At 44.3% G+C, this 20,376-nt stretch overlaps 2 protein-coding genes across 3 annotated transcripts in view; both read left to right on the top strand.

Moving 5' to 3' along the window:
• The window catches only part of LOC137544061 (TRAF family member-associated NF-kappa-B activator-like), a 51,601-nt gene extending 48,201 nt beyond the window's left edge, over nt 1-3,400 (top strand). For both annotated transcript variants that reach the window (XM_068265125.1, XM_068265124.1), the window contains exon 4: nt 3,057-3,400. In XM_068265125.1, the coding sequence (XP_068121226.1) occupies nt 3,057-3,230 (174 nt within the window). In that variant the 3' untranslated portion in view covers nt 3,231-3,400. The remainder of the gene's footprint in view (nt 1-3,056) is intronic.
• A 7,258-nt stretch (nt 3,401-10,658) lies between these two features.
• On the top strand, nt 10,659-11,754 carry LOC137544857 (uncharacterized). The gene is made up of 2 exons (XM_068265948.1): nt 10,659-10,774; nt 10,878-11,754. The coding sequence occupies exons 1-2, from the start codon at nt 10,659-10,661 to the stop codon at nt 11,752-11,754; spliced, it is 993 nt and encodes a 330-aa protein (XP_068122049.1).
• Nucleotides 11,755-20,376: the final 8,622 nt, after the last annotated feature.

The following is a 20,376-nucleotide window of genomic DNA, read 5'->3' as shown; positions in this document are numbered from 1 at the left end:
GAGTTTCAGCCCCTCTGCTAATTGTTTGCTAAATATTGTCTTAGAGTAGTTATCCTTGGGAGTGCACTAGCATTCCTTCTAGTGCAGTCAGTTTGTTTATTATCTGTATTGCCTAATTCTGTCTTGTCTGTTGCGATTGCACTTTCTCCAACGGCAGCTGACGGTGAATCGCTCTGTCTGTTTGGATCGCATTCGCCCTAGCGGTAGAGGTGGTGGATCCTTCTGTACTCTTTCTTGGAGTGTAAGCCAGAGCAGCGGTTGCTACTGGTTACTCCTTCTGTCTGTCTTGTCTGGAACGAACGCTTGCTGTTGTCTGGGTGAGGCAACTGATTAGCAAGCGTTCGCATACTCTGTTTGTTTTCATTTTTTGTGTTTCGTTTGTTAGTCAGGGTTGGTACACTTTGTCACTGTTGCACTTAACGTGCGGTGACCGTGCCTTGAACGCGCTTTGTCGCTATTGCGATTAACGTGTGGTGACCGCGTGTAGCTAGTCCTGTCTGTTCCTTCGTGTTGGATTACAGTTCGTTAATTGGATCTGTCTTTATTCTTCCTATGATCTGTATTTACTCAGTCTTGTGTCTCTATTAGCAATCGCCATTCTTGCGATTGCTTTCTCACTTTGGTCTTCGCTGTTGTATGTCAACCGTCGCCGGGTGTCGACTAGATTGGTGGACATACATACATTCTGTCTCTGTGCTCACTCTCTCTCTCGAGAGGCTATCTTGCCCTGTATTGCTTCACTTCGTACAATCTCCATCTGGCATCTGTGGTTGTACAGAGACCGGGTTCCTCTGTACTCCACAGCTCCATCTGCTGGTTGGAATTCCTCTCTACAGGTGCATTTGCACCAAAGCTGGGTTCCCTTTTCCAAGCGCTTTTGGAGGGTTTCCACAGTGTCAGTGCACATGTTGTGCGCTGACCACGGAGATAATTCCGCAAACGTTACAGTTTTTCAGGAAAAGAAGAAGCGTACATAACTTAAACTGCCAAAAGCTAATCCCATAAGCATTGCTCATGCAAAAAAAATGTTTTCTGGCTCTACCTTTTTTCAGATTTTTGGGGGCACAGGCACAATGGTTAGTTGGTAGGGTCCACTGCAGCACGTGACAGTATAGGTACCAGTATGGGTAGCAAATGTACTCTGATATCCATGTAGCAAATGTATCTGCCACAATATTAGCTGGAACACCAGTAAAGGTAGCAGATACCTAAATTATTTTACCGAACTGCCCTTAGTGAATTGAGGCCATTGTGAGATAAGAAGCACACTGTCAGTTGTAGATTTTTATAAATGATGACTTCCTCAATAACCCTATACTAGTACTTTTCACCTAAACCTCTACCTCTGATTCTGTCCTCCTCTGCATAAAGTAAACAAAACAAAATATGTAAATATAAATACCATGTTCTGATGCTTAAAGATGAACTTCAGCCTAAACAAACATACTGTCATTAAGTTACATTAGTTACGTTAATTAAAATAGATAGGTAATATAATCTCTCCCAGTTTTACAAATCCTAATTGCATACAGAGGCTGGGTCTGCATGTAATGCCCAGCCTCTGTTGCTATATTAGCTCCCCCCGGCCCCCCCTGCACTCTGCTGTGCCCCCCAAAGTAAACCGCCATGCTAGCGACACGCAGCGTGTTTACATGTTCACTGTCACTCTACGCCACTCCCACGTCTCCTCTATGTCGCCACTCCCCGCCTGTGTCCCTTCTCTCCCCGCTGATTTTTGCATATAGTTTTGTTTTTAATACTAGCAAGCTAAGGCTCTGTTCCCACGTAAAGCGGACCTGAACTCAGAACTTCCTATCTCCTCTAAAAGATACACAGCAGCATAATCACCTTTCAAGAAAAAGAGTTCTTTGTTACAGCTGATACAAATCCTGCAGTAAATCTGCAGTACATCTATTTCCTGCTTTCATGGAAACAGACATATTGTTAATATCCTGTGTTTACTAATTAGCTTTCTGCTGTGGCAGGAGCTGATGCAGCTGAAGAGATTAAACTACAACTTTAATCACAGATGAGGGGGAATTAGACAGGCTAAACTCTCTAAATACATACAGGGTGCATTTGTTTATGTTTTCCTTCTGTCCTGTGCAAGAGTTCAGGTCCACTTTATGCAGAGGAATTTACATTTTTGTCAGTTCTCCGCTCCACAGTAAAGAGCTCGTTGTTTATAAATAGGAGCCATTCACACTTGTCATGCCGCAACGGATCTGAGGGATCGATGCAGTAAGAAGACCACACTTTTGTGCAGTCCGCGATAGTCCCCGGCAGGCGGTTGCGATCCTCCATGTAGCATATAGGGGAGCACATCTGCCCCGAGCTGCAGCCGGACCATCGGCGGAGCATCGGCTCCCGCTGGCCACACATGGTCCGGCACAAATGGGAACAAAGACTAAGGCTGGTTTCAGACTGTGAATTGGCGTTACTAGTGCGGCGTGGCCCAGGGCCGCACTGCACCATCAAAAACAGGCCTTTGGGAAATACTGCGTTAGTACGCAGTAATCCCCATCTGGCAGCCAGCCAAGCAGGAAGTGACGCTTACTTCCTGTGGCTGAAGTGATCACTTGCATGGAAACGCATTGCTACGAAGTCTCGAGTAAAACTTGTGGTGGGAATTTTAACATACACATGTCGCCATACACTTACCTGACTTCATGGCAGGTCGTCACAGAGCCACACAGTAACGGTTCTGTTGCAATGTGCTGCGCCGCATCGATATGGAAGTCCACATAGACTTTTATTGCCCTGCAGTGGGGCGCGGCACCACCCCAGTGTGAAAGCCCCGGAGGGTTAATCTTCATGAGCATTTATCAGATATAGTTAATAAGGAGTAAACCGATATGATTAGACAAGAGTTAACACTCAGAAGTGAGTCAGAGAATGTTTGTAACTTTCATGCTTTGTGGCTTAACAAATAGGGTCCAAAGGGATTACAGTTAGAAGCTAATAAGACAACAGCTATTTTAATTTGTCGTCTATTTTTGCCTTTACTTGCTTATCTTCCCACTGATCATATGTGTGCTCTGCTCTCTTCTGTGCAGTCTTCCTGGAGCCCCAGCTGCCTGTCTGGAGAATGCCACCGTGACCATAATGAAGACACGTTCTCAGATGATGGCCTCAGCTCTCAGATCTGTGAATTCTGCCAAGCTGTGTTCCCAGCTGGAGCAGCAACCAAAGGAGAATATCTGCAGCACCTTACTGGACACGTAGAATGAGCCCAGCCACAGTGTGATAAATACAGGACAGGTGCTGGAAGTGGGAACCTTATAAATAAGACTGCTGTTTCATTAAAGTACATTGTAGTGAACTTAGACATGGTCTCTGGGCAAAAATGAAGAAAACAACATTTAATTTAATTATGCTTTTAATAAAGATCGAATAAAGATATTTGTCTTTATAAGAGCCTCGTATAATCTCCTGCACATTCTTCTGCACTCACCTTGAGAGAGAAGGAGATGGAAACATTGTGAACCAATCAGGCTCTACTCAGGGTTGTCAAACTCAAATACGAAGTGGTCCAAAGTTAAACACTTGGACCAAGTTGCGGGCCAACCTCGATGTTTAGTAGTCCTCCTCTCCCTCCATTATAAAAGTTCCCTGGTGTCTAATGCCCCCCCCCCCTGCCCCCTACACAGCACCTTGGCATCTGGTGGCACCCTCCCTTTCCTATACAGTTCGCTGGAGTCTAAAGCTCTCCCCCTTCCTCTCCCATATGGCTTCCTTGGTGATCTTATTGCTTCACTCTTGGTCTACATAGTGCTAAGTGGGGAAAGCACTTGAGTGCTAATTTTCATGGCTCTATAGGGCAGATTTGGCCCATGGGCCAGAGTTTGACATGTGTGGTCTAACTTGATTACATGAGCAAAGGGCAGAATGACTTAGAGACTTCGGCTTATGATTCACTAGATTGACAGGGAGTATTTGATAGGAAACAGGGGCGTAGCAATAGGGGTGCAGAGGTTGCAACCACACAGGGGCCCTTGGGCCAGAGGGGCTGGGGGGTTCCTACCTTTACTTCAGTATTATCTCTCTACTGGTGTTGTGCTTGTAATGATCACTTCTATAGATGCTTTGAATAGTGGTAATCATCAAGAAACTGTTCCCCATTCCTTTCTTGCACCTCTGACACTGTAGTTGCCATTGGCAGGTTTTGGTGTGCCGTATCAATTGTTATGTATAGAGTGCTTGGGGGGCCCCATTGTAAAACTTGCATCGGGGCCCACAGCGCCTTAGCTACGTTGCTGATAGGAAAGATATTTAAAGACAATCTGTATTGAAGAAATGTTATATAAATAAACATTTTAGCCTGTTCGGCGACATCTCCTAGCCCCCTCTGTGATATTTTCAACACTCTCCGCAGCTCCTTCCTCTCTGGGTCGACAAAGCTTGACAAAGAAAAGAAGATAAGATATGTTAGAGAGACATTGCAACTAGGAAAGGCTGCAGTAAGCCAGAGCACATTAGAACAGGTATAGGAACTTATAGGATAGGAGAAATAAGGCTGAAAATTTTGTTACAGAGTATCTTTAAACTATTTAACATACATATTTGAACTTGACGTGGGAAGCTTCAGAAGCCTTTGAGAGCCAGAGTGCTCCCAAAGACAAGCGGCTCTGCACTGCACATGCTGTTGAACCGTAAAGGTGTACTGAATAGTTATATACAATTTATTCCGGTTCAATCCAATTTTCCACCAAAATCCAGCACACAGCATACAATTCCTGGTAAAGTTGGTCTAAATTTGTCAACATGTCTAATAGAGTGTCAGATTCTCTTGGCTGAGCACAGGCTGAGAGAATTTTCCCTTTATACTTACTTCTCCATCATGCGTCACATGTTGTCCCTGCTTTCCGATTCATAGCAACAGATACATTGCTAGCCTGTAGGCTAGTGATGCATCTGTACAGCAGATCGAGCCATGGTCCCTGTGGGTGACAGTCCTCATACATGTGTACAAGGCTAAACATTATGCTTTCTGACAACTAATTAGCGTAAATAAAACTGGGTGTGGCTAACAAATACTTCTCAGTCCAGGGAACACATTAGTAGTTGAAGATTTGTCTCTGTGGGAGCAGAAAACTATAGAAAAAACTGAGATATTCAAATGAGACAGCCAAAAGTGTAAATGTATATTTACCATTAAAGTGTACCTGAGATGAATGTAAAGTAAGAATGTATACATACCTGGGGCTTCCTCCACCCCCTTTCGGCCTGAGTGCTGCTCTGCTGTACCCCGCCACCTCCTCGTTCGTACACAAATCTCCCGGTAACTTCGGTCAGTCGGGCCAGTTGGTGCGAACGTTCCCCCATCGCACTCCCACAACTGTGAGCATTCCAAACAGTACTACTGCACATGCGCTCCCTGTGACGGGAGCGCGATGGAGCACGTGCGCATGGCCCGGGCCCTGCAAGCGTAGTAAGCCCTTACTCCCAAAGTTACCGGGAGGAGTCGTGGGTAAACAAGGAGACAGCGGAGAACGGCGAGTGACCGATCAGGCCGAAGTGGGCAGGAGGAAGCCCCAGGTATGTATAAATTCTTGTTTTCCTGCCATCTCAGGTTTACTTTAGATCAGGGGTGTCGAACTCAAATACAAAGCGGGCCGAAATTTTGCTCTGGGACCAAGTCGCGGGCCGACCTCAATGTCTAGTGGCCACCTCTCTCCCTTACATAGTTTCCTGGTGTCAAATAGCCACCCTCAATTCCATATACAGTTCTCTAGTATCTAGTGCCCCCCTCCTTCCCTTTATGTGATTCCTTGGTGACTAGTGGCCCTCCTCCCTCATCTATACATTTCCCTGGTGTTTAGTGGTTCTTCCTCCCAACCCTATACAATTCCCTGATGTTTAGTGGACCTCTCTAGTGGCCCCCTCTTTCCCCTATACATTTCCCTGGGTGTCTAATGGACCCCTCACTCTCCTATATCTTTCCCTGGTACTTAGTGCTTTCCCCCTCCCCATATGGCTTCCCTGGGGATCTAGGACTTTCACTCCAATATAGCTTCTCTGGTGATCCTAAGTGGGCCAAACATAATGCAAAGTGGGGAAACCACCTGAGGGCCGAATCTGATGGCTCTCAGGGCCGGATTTGGCCCACGGGCCGGAGTTTGACATGTATGCTTTAGATACATTATAAGACTGTGACATTGTAGAAAAGTCCTATTAAGGAGTAGGACTATAGATACAATTGTTTATCTCATCAGTTCATTTTCACTTCAGGTTTGCTTTCATTTCTATCACCTTAGTGTGTGTTAACAATTTACGTCTTTATGCAAATGACTTATGGCAACATGCAATGTCTTACATCAGATATTTTGGTATCTCTCCCCTCTGCAGCCCTTATCGTACAGCAGTTATGTGGAGAAGCAGCCTGTTCCTTTAATTCAGGTTCCAGTTTTTCAGTGTGTTAAATAAGTAATGCAGTTGCTGGCCGTGGTGCTGATCCTGAAATGGGTTTTCCACAGAGGAATGACATCACTCTGCTTGGTAATCACAGAACTAAGTAAATACATTATCACAGCGACAGACACATAGCCAAGCTTATAATGGAACAAGAAAAGGGACAGCATGCACTTGGTAACAATTAAACACACACATGTTTAATGGTATAGCTGGGACTATATAAATACTGTTCCAGCAAGAAATGGAAAAGGCAGGTATCAGAGGTTACTTGTGAAGGGGAAAGAGATGATTCCTGTAGCCATGAGGTAGTTAAATTAGGAGCTAATAATAAAGTTTAATAATCAAAACATCCCAGAATATTAAAAATGTCCCTGTAGTTACTGTGATAATCTCTGTATATAATTTACAAGTGTCCCTGCGTCCGTCCCTGTGTCAGTGCTTTTGTGCACGGCGCATGTGTAGGGACCAGACGCAGAGACACTGTCGAGAGCCAGAGGAGGACGGGGCCAGAGGGTCGGGCGTGTGTGCGCGCGTGCGGCAGGCGCGCACATGCACACGGCAGATTTGTGACAGACCTAGCCCGTTTTTAAACAGGCTAAGGTCACCAGTAATGTATAAAGTGTTTTCTTTCAGGATTATAATTTTGTAGATATTGTCCATCATTATTGTTTAGAAACATTTATATTTCAATAACTGTAGTGGTCAATGTCCTCCAATTGGTGTGTTGTTTCAGTAACCTTGACTAAAGCCTGGCACACACATATCCAATTTTAATTGACCAATCACTGCCCATTTTTACCAGTTTTATTTAGTGTGAAGGCCAACCAATTTTGAATACTATGAACAGATTGTGTAGATACATTCTCATACTACATGGAAGTGGTAAAATCGTTTGGCCAATCAAAATGGGATGTGTGTGCCAGGCTTTAGGTACATAAACACATCCAATTTTGATTGGCCAATCACTGACCAATTTTACCACTTCCGTGTATTATAAAGGCCAACATATTTTGTTTGTAATATTATGAACAGATATGCTCTCATGCTATATGGAAGTGGTCAAATTGGACAAACATTGGCCAATCAAAATTGGGTGTGAGTATGCACCCTAAAGTCTGGTACACACTTTCAATTATGATTGGCCAATCACTGACTCATTTTACAACCTCCATGTAATATGAGGATTTACCTACACAATCTGCTCATAGTCTTCAATATCTGTTGACCCTCATACTACATGGAGGTGGTAAAAATAGTCTGTGATTGACCATCATAATTGAAAGTGTGTACCAGGCTTTAAAAAGAACCTGTTGAAAAAGAAACAGCCCCTGGGGGGTACTTACCTCAGGAGCGGGAAGCCTCTGGATCCTAAGGAGGCTTCCCCTATCCTATTTACCCGCCAGGATCCATCGATTGCAGCCCCGGGACAGCGGCCATGTTTACCTTCCACGCTCCTGCACAGACACAGTAGTGGCTTCCGATGGGCTCTGGTGGAAATAGCCAAGCCCAATCAGGTCTGCTCTACTGCCCAAGAGCAGGCAACTCGCGGCTGCGCAGCAGAGCGGACCCTATCAGGCTCAGCTATTTCTGCCGTAGCCCATCAGAAAGCCACTACTGCGTCTGTGCAGGAGCGTGGTAGGTAAATATTGCAATCGTTACTGCGCCACAGCCAACAGACTTGTCAGATGATTTTTTGGGGCCTGCCAGTGCCAAAGGGTGAAGAGGATGGGAGGATTAGGATTCAGAGGCTTCCACCTCCAAAGGTAAATAACCCCTAGGGCTTTTTTTGTTACAGATTCACTTTAAAGGACAACCGTAATGAGAGGGATATGGAGGCTGCCATATTTATTTCCTTGTAAACAATACCAGTTGCCTGGCACCCCTGCTGATCTATTTGGCTGCTGTATTGTCTGAATCACACCGGAAACAAGCATGCAGCTAATCTTGTCAGATCTGACATTAATGTCAGGGACTATGGCTAAAAGGATGAGATGCAGAGGATCAGCAGGACTGCCAGGCAACTGGTATTGCTTATACGGAAATAAATATGGCAGCCTCCATACAATCTCCTCCACATAATATGCCTGATTTCCAAGGCAAAAGCACTGCATATTGCAATCCGTCAGCTTGGTTCACTACTGCAGCTGCAGCTGCTGGGTAGGATGCCATCGTATTAGTCCTAGATAACAACTTGGCTATGATGTTCAGAGAACTATGGACGTCTTCTTTTTTTTTTTTCTTTTTTTTTTTAAGTATTCAAAATTTTTATAAACATTATAACAACACACACCACACAGTGTTCTGAGCAGAATCAAAATGACAAGTGTGCAAAACGGTGAGCCAATAAAAACAAAAGGCATAGCATACAGAAAGAGTACAAGTATTGGTAACCCATTATTCCAACAAGAAAAAGCAGCACATTAGTAAGCATTTTAAGTCAACAGCTATGGCAGAAGTTTCTATCGACAACAAATCTGACCCAAGAGGATCTGCATGGTCCAGTGGTAAACACATGAAGTCTGGCTTTCAATTTGTATGAAATGTGTTCCATGTAAGAGAGCCACCAGATTCTATCTATTAAGGCTGAGGTTGGAGGCCCTTCCAAAATTTAGCTAGAAGGCATCTAGCATTAAAGGGGCACTATGGCGAAATATTGTAAAATTTAAAATATGTGCAAACCCAGACAAATAAGAAGTACGTTTTTTGCAGAGTAAAATGAGCCATAAATTGCTTTTCTTCTATGTTTCTGTCACTTACAGTAGGTAATAGAAATCTGACATTGCTGGCAGGTTTTGGACTAGCCCGTCTCTTCATAGGGGATTCTCAGCAAGGCTTTTATTCTTTATAAAGAAATTCCCTAAAAAGGATTTAAACAATGATGCTGGCCAGCTTCCCTGCTCGCTACACAGTTTTTTGGCAGTTGGACAGAGCAACTGACATTCACTAAGTGCTTTTGAAAATAAATAAATCCCTGAGAATCCTCTATGAAGAAAATGACTAATCCAAAACCTGTCACGTCTGTCAGATTTCTACTACCTTCTGTAAGTGACAGCATCATAGGGGAAAAGTAATTTATGGCTCATTTTACTCTGTAAAAAAATGTACTTCTTATTTGTATATGTTTTCACATATTTTACACTTTATAATTTTTCACCATAGTGCCCCTTTAACTGCTGTCTGCTGGTCTGGGCAGCTATTTGTAAAGGTGAGTGGGCCATTCTGTTATTTGAACACGGTGGAGGCTGGTGATCCCTCAGTTTACAAACGGGTGGCTTTTACTCTGAGTGGTAGCCTCAAAATCGACGTTAAAAACAGATCACACTATGTATTGTCATCTGCTCTCTTACATGTGATGTTCCACGGTGGAGTCACGAGGACCAGAAGACACATATTAATACTCAGAGACTTTTTATGGACTTTTTAGGGAAGCGCACTATTTTGCATTAATTAAGTATTAAAGAGACACTGAAGCGAAAAAAAATATGATATAATGAATTGGTTGTGTACTATGAATAATTTCTAGAAGATTAGCAGCAAACAAAATATTCTCATACTTTTATTTTCAGGTATATAGTGTTTTTTCTAACATTGCATTATTCTATAATATGTGCAGATTACATAACACTCAGCATTCAAAATGATTCTTTCAGAGTAGTCTGTGAAGTAATGACCTTTCCTCTAGCAGAGAAAAAGTAAACAGTTCACTTAGGGCCGGTTCACACGAACGTCTGCGCTGCGTCCGCGTCTATAAGCGTTCAACCGCTGAACGCCGAACGACACAAATCGTCATGTCGTTTGAACAAAACTATTTGCCTGCGGTTGTCAGCGTTCCAGTGAGCGTACGCGTTCAACAGCGTTTGGTAGCGTTTGATAGTTAGACGCCTGTTAAAGAGGAAGTAGTCATAAAAAGGGGCAGAACAACTGTACCTGGAAGTGGAAATTCGTCATAGGTTTGTACTTCCTGTACTCCTGAGTGATATCGACATTTTGTCTTTGAGCTCTGGTAGTTGTCCCCAGGAATTGCGTTTTTGACTTTCAATATGGATCAGTGTGAGGCTAGTCTGCTGCAGCTGAAGCTTCTTTCTTTGAGGATGCTTCTGATGAAGCGGTCTTCGCCTCAGAGGGTTGTGCGTCATCGTACATGGGTACATCCCATAACAGCTCAGAGGTCTACTAAGGGTGTCTTTATGGCCCTTTATAAAGACTTAAGAAGACACCCCGAGAAGTTTCACCGTTATGTTCGGATGTCTGTGTCGTCATTCGATGAACTCCTGATGTTGGTGTCGCCACTTATTCGGAGACAGCGCACCAACATGCGGATGCCGGTCAGTCCAGCCGAAAGACTGTTGCTGACCTTACGGTGAGTCAGGTTTTTTTTTGTTTATGGTGTTTGTTTTTTTATACTTTTGTGTCCAACTCGTATTTTTTGTGTATTTTAATACTATTTTCCTCCTCCTCCTCAGGTTTCTTGCTTCTGGAGAGTCTTTTGCCTCATTGCATTATCAGTTTAGGTTGGGAAGATCAACTATACATGGGATAGTGCATGACACTTGCCGTCGGATTTGGGAGGTACTCCAACCACTTTATATGCCAGAACCAACTGAGGATACCTGGAAAGAGGCAGCCCGAGGCTTCAAAGCTAAAGCAAATTTTCCAAATTGTGTCGGTGCCGTCGACGGAAAGCACATACGTATCCAGCTACCGACAGGATCCGGTTCTAAATATTTTAACTACAAGAAGTATTTCTCAATTGTGCTTATGGCTGTGGTTGATGCACAGTACAAGTTCATTGCAGTGGATGTGGGGTCCTATGGGAGTACTGCAGACTCTCACATATTCCGTTCCTGCAGTATTGGTCAGAAATTGTATGCAGGGGAATTAAATCTCCCCACCCCCTGTCCCATTGCTGATGGTGGACAGCCTTTCCCACATGTACTTGTAGAAGATGAGGCCTTTGCTCTGCATACAAACCTCATGAAGCCTTTCCCAAAGAGAGATTTGGACATTAGAAAACGTGTCTTCAATTATCGCCTCACTAGAGCACGAAGGTATGTTGAATGTGCCTTTGGGATTTTATCAAACAAATGGAGGGTGTTCCACTCTACACTAATCATGACACCTGATAATGTGGATAATGTAGTGAAGGCCGCATGCGTTCTCCATAATTATGTACGCATGAAAGAAGGCATTAACTCAGATGAGGTCCCAGATCATCCTTTCACAGACACTCAGAGTGTTTCTTGTAGAGGCAGCAATGAAGCCGGAGATGTACGTGGCAGATTTGCTAACTACTTTGTGTCTCGCGAAGGTTCAATACCATTTCAGTACAGCAAGATTTAAAAAAAAAAAATAGACATGGACTGTTTCACACCAGTGCTGATCACTGAGCCTAGTTTGTGTCTGTACCACAAGTCTTCAACAGAACTGTTTCCAACCAAGGAGGTACAGAGACAACACTTTACCTGGCAGGGACTGTTTCACACCAGTGCTGATCACCACCACCCCACCCCCACTGTGCCTAGTTTGTGTCTGTACCACAAGTCTTCAACAGAACTGTTTCCAACCAAGGAGGTACAGAGACAACACTTTACCTGGCAGGGACTGTTTCACACCAGTGCTGATCACCACCACCCCACCCCCACTGTGCCTAGTTTGTGTCTGTACCACAAGTCTTCAACAGAACTGTTTCCAACCAAGGAGGTACAGAGACAACACTTTACCTGGCAGGGACTGTTTCACACCAGTGCTGATCACCACCACCCCACCCCCACTGTGCCTAGTTTGTGTCTGTACCACAAGTCTTCAACAGAACTGTTTCCAACCAAGGAGGTACAGAGACAACACTTTACCTGGCAGGGACTGTTTCACACCAGTGCTGATATCCGGCAAACATGATTTTAATATGTTACAAACCAAGAATGTAGACGTATAGATTATGTCCAAAACATGTTTTTTTTTATTACAATGTATTATCACATTGATATCTGCAGTAAAGTTTTTTCTATAAACAACAGGTAAAAACTGTTAGATAAAATAGTTGTAAAGTTGTGAACAACATACTATATTTACTACTTGAACATACTCTTATATATATATAATTGTGTTTTCCACAATAAAAATTTAGATAACATCTGTGGCTGCCTTGTATTTTTTTTTTATTAGCAGTATTGGTCATTGATTGTATGCAGGGGAATTAAATCTCCCCATCCCCTGTCCCATTAGTGATGGTGGACAGCCTTTCCCACATGTACTTGTAGGAGATGAGGCCTTTGCGCTGTATACAAACCTCATGAAGCCTTTCTCAAAGAGAGATTTGGATATTACAGAGTGTGGGTTTAATTATCGCCTCACTAGAACACGAAGGTATGTTCAATGTGCCTTTGGGATTTTATCAAACAAATCTCAGAGAGCTGCATGGGGATAGAGTGGCGTTGACCGGGGGGGCGGGGGGTGGTTGGACAGACACAGAGATCAGGATTGTTGTGTGTGTGCAGGCGGGGGGGGGGGGGGGGGGGGGTTGCAGTTCCAAACACTCCACTAGTATATACTACCTGTATACAGGGGGGGGCACTATATATACTGCAATTATATGGACGTATATACTAACTATATATATGATATATAGTATAAAAATGTGTATGATGGGACATTTTTATACCCGCATAGGTTGGAAGTATCGTAGTGGTGAAAAATTACCATGTGCTTGCCCGGGGCTTCCCCAATCCACTGGCAGATGATCTGTCCATCGCCGCAGAGTGCCCTTCATGAAAAAATGTGCAGTGGCAGCGGTGGATAGATCTACTGCCAGTAGAATGAGGAAGCCCGAGGGCAAGTACATGTTATATTTTTCACACACTAAGAAATTATGTAATTTTAATAACGGTAACAATGGGACAGATAAGGGTACTGTCAAATACAGGTTGCAATAGTATGTGCACTGCTTAGACTATGTGACCAGGTCAGGCCCATTTCTTCAGCCGTGCGTGGCGTGCCACCGCCCGGGGCGCTGTTTGGTGGAGGGCGCTATAATGGAGGGGGGAGCCGGAGCCGCGGGGAGGGCAGCCCGACCTCTCCCTCCCTCTCCTCTCCCGGGTGCCCTCCGTGCTCCCCCCTCAGATGCAGAGCGAGCAGCCGGGAAGCGCTGTTTACAACATACCTCCCTGGCTCCAAGCGCTGCTCTCTCGCCGCTGGTCTGTCTCCTCTCTCTGCATAGATGCTGATACACATGCTGCTAAACAGGAAGCCGCGTGTGTATCCGCATCTATGCAGAGAGAGGAGACAGACCAGCGGCGAGAGAGCAGCGCTTGGAGCCAGGGAGGTATGTTGTAAACAGCGCTTCCCGGCTGCTCGCTCTGCATCTGAGGGGGGAGCATGGAGGGCACCCGGGAGAAGAGAGGGAGGGAGAGGTCGGGCTGCCCTCCCCGCGGCTCCGGCTCCCCCCTCCATTATAGGGGACAGCTAGCTATCTAATCTATCCTGGGGGCACCTACCTAATCTAACCTACGCTGGGGGGCACCTACCTAATCTAACCTACGCTGGGGGGCAGCTACCTATCTAACCTATACTGGGGGCAACTATACTGGCTACCTATACTGGAGGCACCTACCTAGCTAACCTATAGCGTGGGCAACTATACCGGCTCACCTATGCCTGGCTACCTATACTGGGGTACCTATTCTTGGCTATCTATACTGGGGGGACCTATACTAAGTGCAACTAGACCTGGCAAAACTATACTGCGGGCACCCATACCTTGCTCGGGGGGGGGGGCGCAATTTTTACACCCTCGCCCTGGGTGCATTTTAGCCTAGAAACTGCAATGGACCAGGTAAAATTATATAAACTTAACGGAAAAAACTGGTATACCACAACTTATACCATAAATACTATACTATACATACTATGTAATATACTAAACACCAATGCAGTACTATTGTAATACTCAGCAGTTTACACATCCTCAATTATGGGAGTTGAGGATCTGGACAACATTTGTAAAGAAGAGCCTAGAGCCTCAGCAGTACCAAAATCCACAGGGGATGTTTGAGTAGGACCGCGCTGTGATCTTGAAGTATTTGCCAGTGTTGGTTGCATATAAGGAATACAGTGGCCCGGATAGTTGTTGTAAGAAAATGGGGTTTGAGATGAGGATGTGGTGAAAGGATACATGGCACTATAGTTTGCAATTGGGTTTTGATTTGATGCTAATGATTGGTTGAGAGGTGGAGCATATTGCTGTGTGTCTGGTTGTCTTTGCAAAGGAACATCTGGCTGTAGGTAAAGATCAACAATTTTTAAAAAATCAATTTTTAACTTCCCCAAATTGTGTTTTGGTACTTTTCTAACATCCAATTCTAAGGACTGCATAAAATAGGATATGTCATCTTTAGGCCTCATAGCATTTTCGACACAAGTTGACACCTCTTTAATCATTTTTAAAACTTCCTCATTATTACTATCTGTGGTTTTTTTGGCAGCACCTCTGCTTCTTTTGGGTGGGTTCACAGGGGCACGAGCAGCTACAGAAACGGGTGAAGATGGGGGAGGAGTTATAGCTAGCGGAGAGAGACAATCATCACCATGATCTTGATACACAGAGGAAGACTCTGATTGCTCCTCCACACCAACATCGCGTAGAGATTCACTTGCTGACTGTCCAGAAAACGAATCCTCAGGTTGTACAGAAGACTGACTGTCATGCTCTTCCTCCTCACGACGCACCGATCCCATGTTTCCAGAAGTACTATGGAAAACAAAAATAAAAAAAAAAAAAAATTCGACCACATTCGCATGAAAGATGACATGACTATGGAGAAAGACATATTGATTAGGTGGTAATCGTTAAAATCACACTTACGCCCTGGTTTGCAGCGACGGAACAAGGAACATCAGGCTTTCAAACATCGGATGGAATTTGTATTTGGATGGAGCCTGCCCACTTTTGGAACCACGATGCACCTTCAAGTCTTTCTTGAATCTATCTCTCAAGGATTTCCACTTGGTTTTCACAATGTTCACTGTAAATACATTGAAACACCAATGTCAAAATTGTGCATAAATAGTACAACAATACAAATTCATACTTTCATCAGACATTACCACTCTCTTACCCCTTACCACACACCACCCTTCCAATAATAATAACAAAAAAAAAAAAATCAAAAAAAATGCACTATACCAAATAAACCCCAAAAAGCTTTGGAAGACATGTGCAACAGCCTAGAGATAGCAAATGAAGCATGGTTGAACATGATGCACACAGTATAATAAGACAAATTTCCCCATTCTCAGGCCTAACAACCTTGCACAACAGTTCGGCTGGCTAGCTGGATTGCACAAAAAGATATACCAAGGCTCAAGTTTTAAAAAACAATAGAACATTACAAATACTCGTGCACAACGAAATAAGGAACCACAAAGTGTAAACTCACTCATTTTTTTCTTGGTGGCTGCAGACCGACGATGGTAATCAGGGAAAAAATACAGGCACACACTCTCCCATGCCCTGCTCTTCTGTATGTTGTTGCTGTACTCAGCGCTGCCTGTGTCCCATATAGCAGGCTTGTTCTGGATCAGGTCCACCAGTCTGCACAGCTCCACAGTGTTCTCCAGAGACACCTGCGCCATCTCTCCTTCCTTCTGTGTCCTTAGCACTAGAGGATTATGGTCCATTTCCTGTCAACACCCTTCCCTATGAATTCTGGTCTATTTCCTGTCTATTTCCTGTCAACAAGATACCTCCAGAACGCCTACAACCTTCAACACAACCGTTCACGTGCTTTCGACGGCGATTGTATGCGTTTACCGCTGACGTTTGCCAAACGCAGCCGCCAATAGAAGTCTCATGAGGCGTCCGAAAGAACGTCATCAACCTCGACGCTGAAAAAAACTCCCAAAACCGCTGCCAGACGATACTAACATAAACGCTCTCATAGAAATCTATTACGAGCGGTTAAAACGCGTCGTTTAAACGACAGAAAATAACGATGGCAGACGTTCGTGTGAACCGGCCCTTACAGTTGAGATAATAAAAGTCAAATAACAGCCCTCTCCACGACTAACTTAGTCGGAGAGCTTAATGGCTTGTTTGCATAGAGATAACAACTGGAGTTTCTCAACTCTTCCTGTACTGGAAACAATTAGACTGATGTATCTGATCTTAATGTTTTATTTCTTAGCTGTACTACACATACAAATCATAATATCATAATTTTTTTTTCGCTTCAGTGTTTCTTTAATGCAAAATAGTTTATTATTATTTAAATAGTTTATTAACTAATTAATAGCTTTTTATTTGTATGTGTATTTGGTAGTTTGTGAGCTCCATTGATAGGCTCGCACATTCAGCGTAGCTGCCTTAGGCCACATACACACATCAGACCATAGTCTTTTGAAAATGAAAGATCACAGACCAATCTTACCACCCTTCGTGTAGTATGAGAGCCATACTCTACACAGTCTTTTCTATGGAGCTGAACTCCACATCAGAAAAAAATCTTTGCAAGATGCTGCACACACAGATGCTGTACAGACACAACAGATCAGTATCTGCAAAAGATCTGTTCCTGCTAAAAATCCATTCCTGCAAATTGCAATGATAGTCTATGAGATCTGCAGATCATCATACACACATGATTTAACTGACATTCATCTGCAGATCCGCAGATCTGAAAATCCATCCTGGTGGATCTGATCTGCAGATGAATGTCAGTTAAATCATGTGTGTATGATGATCTGCAGATCTCATAGACTATCATTGCAATTTGCAGGAATGGATTTTTGGCAGGAACAGATCTTTTGCAGATACTGATCTGTTGTGTCTGTACAGCATCTGTGTGTGCAGCATCTTGCAAAGATTTTTTTCTGATGTGGAGTTCAGCTCCATAGAATAGACTGTGTAGAGTATGGCTCTCATACTACATGAAGGGTGGTAAGATTGGTCTGTGATCTTTCATTTTCAAAAGACTGTGGTCTGATGTGTGTATGTGGCCTTATTCTGGACATCAGAGTAAGCTTACTCGCTACTGAGAAGCATGCTGATTAGGGATGCACAGTTTTATTGAACATTTTTCTTCTAAAGTGCCTTATATCTGATTTTTAGCACAATCTGTAACTGTTGATAGGAAAAGTTCACTAGATAGAGTTGCCTCTATATTACATTACATATCTGCAATGGCTAAATAAACTACATTGCATTGTCTTGCTTATATAATTAAAGTTTTACAAAATTTATAAAATTAAAGATTTAAAGTGAAAACAAGGTGATGAGATAAACAATTGTATCTACTTCTAAAAATGACTTTTCGATATCCCACAGATTGATGTTATGTTTAAGAACTTAAAAAACAGATGTATTGTTTTGTCTTAGCTGAATTAAGCAGTCTGTCCCCTGTGTCTTGGAGTGCTCAAATATATGAACTCTTGACCTTCTTTATCTATCCTCTCCTGGCAGAGAACTGGGCTTCTGATAGCAAAGTATTTCATAGCTGTAATTCCTTATCAGTAGGGGATGCTATAGTCCTTGGTCCTGACTTAAAGCAGTTTAAAACTCTGACAAAATTTTCAACAAAAATGTGTTTTCCTACTTTTTATAACCCAAACAATTATCATATTTGCTTTTGTGCACAAGTATTAATATTCATTTAGATATTATAACTTCCCAAAGTTCAGTTAATTTACTTTGAAAGCTGCTGGTGCATTTTATTTATAACTGTTATCATTCTGTTTTAAAAGCTGCCAGCAGTTATTTCTCATCTGTTTTTCACTGCAGCACTCATCAGCTGAAGTCCTGCACAGCCAGAGAATGTTTACATAAATGTATCAAGTAAAGAATGTGTACACAAGATAAGATTATAAGCAGTTCTGATGCGGGTTCTCCCTGCAGAAGAAAGAGTCAGCCCTGTGATGTAACCCTTTTAATGCTGTTTTACTAAAAAAAAACATTATGTTAGTATATTATATGCTGTAAATAATCTTTTAGAGCAAAGAAGAAATTCTGGGTTACATTCCGCTTTAAGAAAAACTGTCAGTTGCATATCTGAATGTTAACTCTTTCAGGCAGAGAAAGAAGAAAAGCATCAAACTATCCTCCTCTTGTCGCCTCCACCTAAAAAAAATCTCCCGCATCCACCCTTTTCTCACACAGGACACTAAATAACTTCTGGTGCATGCCCTGATTATTTCACAACTAGACTACTGCAACTCTCCGCCAACCATTTAGCCCGCTACAGTCCAGCATGAACTCTGCTGCATGACTCATCCACCTCTCCTCCCACTTCTCCAGCCCTATCAAACTCTTTCAGTCCCTTCACTGGCTGCCAGTTACACAAAGGATACATTTTAAAATTCTTACTCTTGCCTTCAAAGCTCTCCACACTTCCTATCTAAATTAACTTATTTCCAGATACCATCCTATACGCAATCTGTGCTCTACTAACAATATCCTCCTGTCTTCTTCTCTGGTCACCTCTTCTCACTGCTACTTGCAAGACTTTTCTCGATCCTCCCCCCTTCTCTGGAACACTCTCCCTCAACACATCCGCCACTCACACTTAAGGTGGCCATACACTGGCCCGATTTCCGCCCGTTTCGACAGCAGATTCGATCACTGGGATCGAATCTGCTGCCAATCGTTCACGCTACACGCCGAATTTCGATCCATTCCGTCTGATCCCGTCGATCGCGCCGTGCGGAAAATAACCGTCGATCGCCCGCGGGTAAAGAGCGCATCGCTAGCGGCGTTCGAGTGCCTGACGACCGACGCAATAGAGCCCGCATACATTACCTGCTCCGCCGGCGCGACTCCCGGGTCTCCACTCTTCTCCGTATCGGCTCTGGTCTGGTCTTCTCCGGCATCCTTCCCTTCTTCCTGTCCCGGCAGGAAGTTTAAACAGTAGAGGGCGCTCTACTGTTTAAACTTTCCCCAGACAGGAAGAAGGGAAGCATGCCAAAGACCAGAGCAGACCAGAGCGGAGACGGAGAAGAAGAGCGGTGACCGGGGGCAGTCGCGCCGGCGGAGCAGGTAATGTATGCGGGCGGGGGGAGCGGCGGCAGCACCACCACAACAGATTGTGATCGGTTTCAGGCTGAAATCAGTTCACAATCTGTTTGCAGTAAAGGTAGCCATACGATCCCTCTCTGATCAGATTCGATCAGATAGGGATCTGTCTGTTGGTCGAATCTGATGGCAAATCGACCAGTGTATGGCTACCTTTACTCTTCTTAGGCAGAATCTGAAAACTCACCTATTCAAGCAAGCATACTCTCCTACCTAGGACACGTCGTCCACTGACCACCATTTCTACCATCTCATACACAGCTTCCCTTTACCTACTGTCCTATCCCTTAAACCTTAAGACTGTAAGTCCTTTTGGTCAGGGCTCTCCTCCTCTTTTGACTCACAAAGCTATGTAATGTGTGTACATATCTTTGAACACTGTTTAACCACTTGATGACCCACCCTTTACCCCCCCCCCTTAAGGACCAGCGCTGGTTTGATTGATCTGTGCTGGGTGGGCTCTGCAGCCCCCAGCACAGATCAGGGTGCAGGCAGGGAGATCAGATTGCCCCCCTTTTTTCCCCCCTATGGGGATGATGTGCTGGGGGGGTCTGATCTCTCCTGCCTGCTGTGGGTGGCGGGGGGGGCACCTCAAAGCCCCCCTCCGCGGCGAAATTCCCCCTCCCTCTCCTACCTGCTGCCTCCCCCTGGTGTTCCGGGCTGCACAGGACGCTATCCGTCCTGTGCAGCCAGTGACAGGATGTGGTCTGTCACATGGCGGCGATCCCCGGCCGCTGATTGGCCGGGGATCGCCGATCTGCCTTACGGCGCTGCTGCGCAGCAGCGCCGTACAAATGTAAACAAAGCGGATTATTTCCGCTTGTGTTTACATCTAGCCTGCGAGCCGCCATCGGCGGCCCGCAGGCTATTCACGGAGCCCCCCGCCGTGATTTGACAGGAAGCAG

Source organism: Hyperolius riggenbachi, chromosome 2, assembly GCF_040937935.1.
Source record: "Hyperolius riggenbachi isolate aHypRig1 chromosome 2, aHypRig1.pri, whole genome shotgun sequence".
NCBI classification, from domain to species: domain Eukaryota; kingdom Metazoa; phylum Chordata; class Amphibia; order Anura; family Hyperoliidae; genus Hyperolius; species Hyperolius riggenbachi.
The sequence above is the reverse complement of the archived record's forward strand: the minus strand, read 5'-3'. Positions and strand labels throughout refer to the sequence as shown.